At 37.3% G+C, this 3,968-nt stretch overlaps 1 protein-coding gene across 1 annotated transcript; it reads left to right on the plus strand.

Moving 5' to 3' along the window:
* Positions 1-917: 917 nt before the first annotated feature.
* Positions 918-3,619, plus strand: LOC141656007 (F-box/LRR-repeat protein At4g14103-like). The gene is made up of 4 exons (XM_074462976.1): positions 918-1,006; positions 1,864-2,849; positions 2,966-3,106; positions 3,193-3,619. Exons 2-4 carry the CDS (start codon positions 1,878-1,880, stop codon positions 3,496-3,498), a joined length of 1,419 nt encoding a protein of 472 aa, XP_074319077.1. The 5' UTR covers positions 918-1,006; positions 1,864-1,877; the 3' UTR covers positions 3,499-3,619.
* The last annotated feature ends 349 nt before the right edge of the window (positions 3,620-3,968 follow it).

Genomic DNA, 3,968 nt, shown 5'->3' on the forward strand with positions numbered 1-3,968 from the left:
ATGGATTGACCTGGTAAATCATGGCTACCGAGATAGTATGGGGACATGGGATCGATTTTTTGAGAGGAGGAAAGGGTGTCATCCTTAGTCATCTTAAGGACAGGGATGAACAATGGAAAACACGAGAAAAAAAATGGTGATGGAAATTAGGATGATTGATGGATGAATCGAACCTGAGCTCGTGATACCATGATAAGAAACCATCTCAACCAAAAGCTTAAGCTGATGGTTGAAGTTCCTTGATTCGTTTTATATTCTAACACTCCCCCTAACACGAAGGCCCTTTTTTCTTTTTGGGCTTGAAGTGTGGGTGCAAAGTGGATTCCCCTGCTTACGATTATCCACTTTAGAATAGAGGGGGTGGGATTCGAACCCGTGACCTTTTGGTCACCAGGCTCTGATACCATGATAATTTAGAGAATATAGATGAATGGGTAAAATGTATGATGATTATTACTCAGCCAAACTAGGTTTTTATAGGTACAAACATGATCGTAGAACAATCGTAATAATATCGAAATACAATCAAAATAATATCGTAATGTAATTATATGATATCGGATAATATCGGATAATATCTTCTTGATATTATCCTAATAAGTCTAGTGGTTAAAATTTGGTGAAATGCCCAGGAAACACAGCTCAAGCCTCCCAAAAGAATAATTTTGTGGAGCGTTCTTGACCTGAGTCCATGCCTAATAGACTTCGAGCCTGTTAGCCTCGGATGGCTTATCCGGTATACGTGATTTGCAGGTTATCACGTACCCTGAAGGTTTACCTAGTGGGTTCTCTCGTCCAAAAAAAAAAAAAGGCCTCGAAAAAACCAAAAATATTGACCCATATTTCAAGATTGAGATAAAACGTACTGAGTACACTTTAACCTGCTTTAAATTTAATCAGACTACTCCTTCTTAGCTATACTCTGTAGTCTTACTCTGTACCCACTAAATCAAACACAATCAAACCCTAAATCCCAAACCAATTTTAATTCAATTCAGTTCTTCAGGTATATTTATCCTCACTTTTAATAGCATAATTTTATTGATTGTTTAAGCATTGCTAATTTAATTTCCAAGTTTTTACTCATAGATTTGTTAAACATTTCATGCGAATTCTGTACTGTTTGTTATATGATTTATCGTGAATTAAACCTAATAATGCTAGAAAATTAGGAATAATGGGGTAAATTTTTGAATGAAGTTTGGAAAATGATGAAGAATGATGCAAATAAACTTTTAGTAATGGAGGAGTTATAGCAAAGGTAGTAGGGTGCTGAAAATGTTAATTGTTTATATTCTCGGGTTTTCGATATCTTAAATGAGTATGAACGACTGTTTTCCTTAGCTCAGCTAAGGGAAAATCGGTAATGGGGGAATCGTTCTTTGGAAGTATTGCGAAAAGATTATAATTTTGAGTAGGGAATCCTGCTGTGAGTTTTTGAGTAGTTGTGTTTTTGCTGCAAATCATAAATACGCAACTTTGAACAATGTATGCTTAGAAGTTAGAACCGTCTTATGAGTTTTACTGTGAGTATGCGTAGAAGTTAGAACCGTCTTATGAGTTTTTACTGTGAGTTTTTGAGTAATCGTGTTTTAAGGAGAAGGTAGTAGAGAAGATCCGAAAAGAAAAGTTTTTATCATTGCTCTTACATGTATGCTTAGAACCGTCACATGTGAGTTTTTCTCTAAAATCTCATTTGGGTAATTTTGATAGAATTTAATGACAACTTAAAACACAATCACATTGTGTTATCTGATCATGATTTTGATGTTAGCAAACGATTGATTAATTTGTTAACTCTTCCGTTTACACAAGCACCTTGCTTTCTGAGGACTAAACGATACAACCTGTTCTATACTGCAGGAGTTTACACAAACATGGCCTTCGTGTTTGAAGATCCGGGTCAAATGCAGGAGTTGAACAGCAAAATCCCTATTGACAAAATTAGCAGTCTCCCTGATGAATTATTAATAAATATTCTCAATTTCCTGCCTACAAAGTATGCCGTCATCACCAGTATTTTGTCGAGGAGGTGGTGCTATCTCTTTAAAGAGGTTACTCATTTGGATTTTGATGATTCACTTCTATTTAACAACCTTTGTGCCTTGAATCGTGAAAAGAGTTGTGTTTCGTTTAGAGATTTTGTCTTCAAAATGCTAGACTGCTTGAAGTTGCCAAACCTAACAAGCTTTCGCATCAAATGTACTTTAAGATGTGAATGTTGTGTACCTGAAAGTGTTCGTCTTTGGTTATCTGCTATAATAAGCAAGGGAATCCAGGAACTTGATCTGTGTCTTGGCGGCGCGCATGTTGGGTTTCCACCATCTTTATTCACTTGCAAAACATTGTGTATTCTCAAGTTGACTCGTGGTTTTACTGCTTTGAATATTCTTGGTACTGTGTGCTTGCCATGTCTTAAGATCCTTCATCTGCATCAATTTATAGTTGTAGATTATAACTTGATCAAGGGGATTTTCTCAGGATGTCCTTTACTACAAGACTTTATTATGGAGCCACTTATTTGGTATGCAGCTGAAATTCTGCCTATTTTTTCTGCGCAATCTCTTCGAAAACTGAAGCTTGGCGATGGAAAATGCTTGGACTTTTATGATATGGAGCGTATTTACGCTGTTGAAATTATGGCTCCGTTGTTGCAGTCTTTTCACTACGCTGACAAATTGGCAAAATCGTACATCTTTGTGCCATCAAATTATTTGGTAGAAGCCCATCTAGAAATATTCATAGAGCCCGGTGATTTTGAAGATTCGACTTTATCTCGCTCTGCACGTGATCTTATTCAAGGGGTTTCAAACGCCAAGCGCTTGTTCTTGTCAGCTGATTGCATCAAGGTAACTCTTCACCATTGAGCTTTTTATTGAACTGTATCACGTATGAGGCCAACCCAAGTCCTTCGGTGTTAGCTAATTAATTTGTAAATGACGCTTAAATTTCTTGTTTCGTGAAGGCACTGACTATGCTTAAAGATGAGTTACCAATTCTACGTAATTTAACTACATTGAAGATAGGCTGTTCTACAAATCCGCATTTTACATTGCTAAGATTGCTCAGAACTGCACCTAATCTGGAAGAGCTTATCTTTTCGGAGGTCAGTTCCCGCACCCTACCCTGAGTACTTTCTAGTTTATGCATTCTATAATTTCGACATTTGACACTCTTTGTTATGTCGTCTAGGGCCTTTTTCAGGTTGGCTTCAAGGATAAAGACACAGTGCAGCAAAATTATTGGGGGGGAAGAGGTCGAGTTGTTCCGCCTTGTTTGAAAACTCGCCTTAAGGTCATTGAGATAGAGCATTTTCTAGGCTTGAAAGAGGAACTAAGAATAGTCGAGTATTTTCTTAGCAACGGCCTTGTTCTAGAACAGCTGATTATACAGAAATGGGTGGGAAGGAAAGGGAAGTTTAAAATCGGGAAGCAGTTGAAGAGGTTGGCAAAGCGTTGGAATAAAACTGTAAATTTTAACGAGTTATTTCTTTTTTAATTGTTCTTGGCATGTGTAATCTCTCTCATGTTAAATGTCCTGGAATTGTTAACGTATGTAACGGATTAGAGGTGTTTGTGGACATTTCTACATGAATTCGTCGTTTCAATTAAGTTCAGTTTAATCCGGACAAGTTCAATTGGGTCGAGTGCATGTGTGGTCATTTTGTGTTTGCAAGAATTCAAGTGCAGTTAGACCATTTTTTTTTTTGTTTCAGTTTACTTTCAGGTGGGTGGTTATTAATTTTTTTAGAGATAGTAGTCCGTGTGTGATGATTATGTTTGAGTCGGATGAATGAGAGTCGAGTCAATTTAGATCACAAGCCAATTTCAAATCCCTTATTCGAGGTTAGGCGAGTTCGATTAATATGTGTAGAATTGGCCAAATCGACCCAGCCCAAATAACTTAACCTGAAACCCGAACTTGACTTGAGCCCGAATTGAACCGATCCAGTATGACTCGACCCGAAT

Source organism: Silene latifolia, chromosome 5, assembly GCF_048544455.1.
Source record: "Silene latifolia isolate original U9 population chromosome 5, ASM4854445v1, whole genome shotgun sequence".
In the NCBI taxonomy this organism is placed as follows: domain Eukaryota; kingdom Viridiplantae; phylum Streptophyta; class Magnoliopsida; order Caryophyllales; family Caryophyllaceae; genus Silene; species Silene latifolia.

What these genes read in the sequence shown, in the direction of transcription:
- LOC141656007 (XM_074462976.1), top strand. Translation starts at nt 1,878, where the DNA reads ATGGCCTTCGTGTTTGAAGATCCGGGTCAAATGCAGGAGTTGAACAGC. An exon ending in TGTCAGCTGATTGCATCAAG is followed by an intron (nt 2,850 to 2,965) that starts GTAACTCTTCAC and finishes TGTTTCGTGAAG; the next exon opens with GCACTGACTATGCTTAAAGA. An exon ending in AAGAGCTTATCTTTTCGGAG is followed by an intron (nt 3,107 to 3,192) that starts GTCAGTTCCCGC and finishes TATGTCGTCTAG; the next exon opens with GGCCTTTTTCAGGTTGGCTT.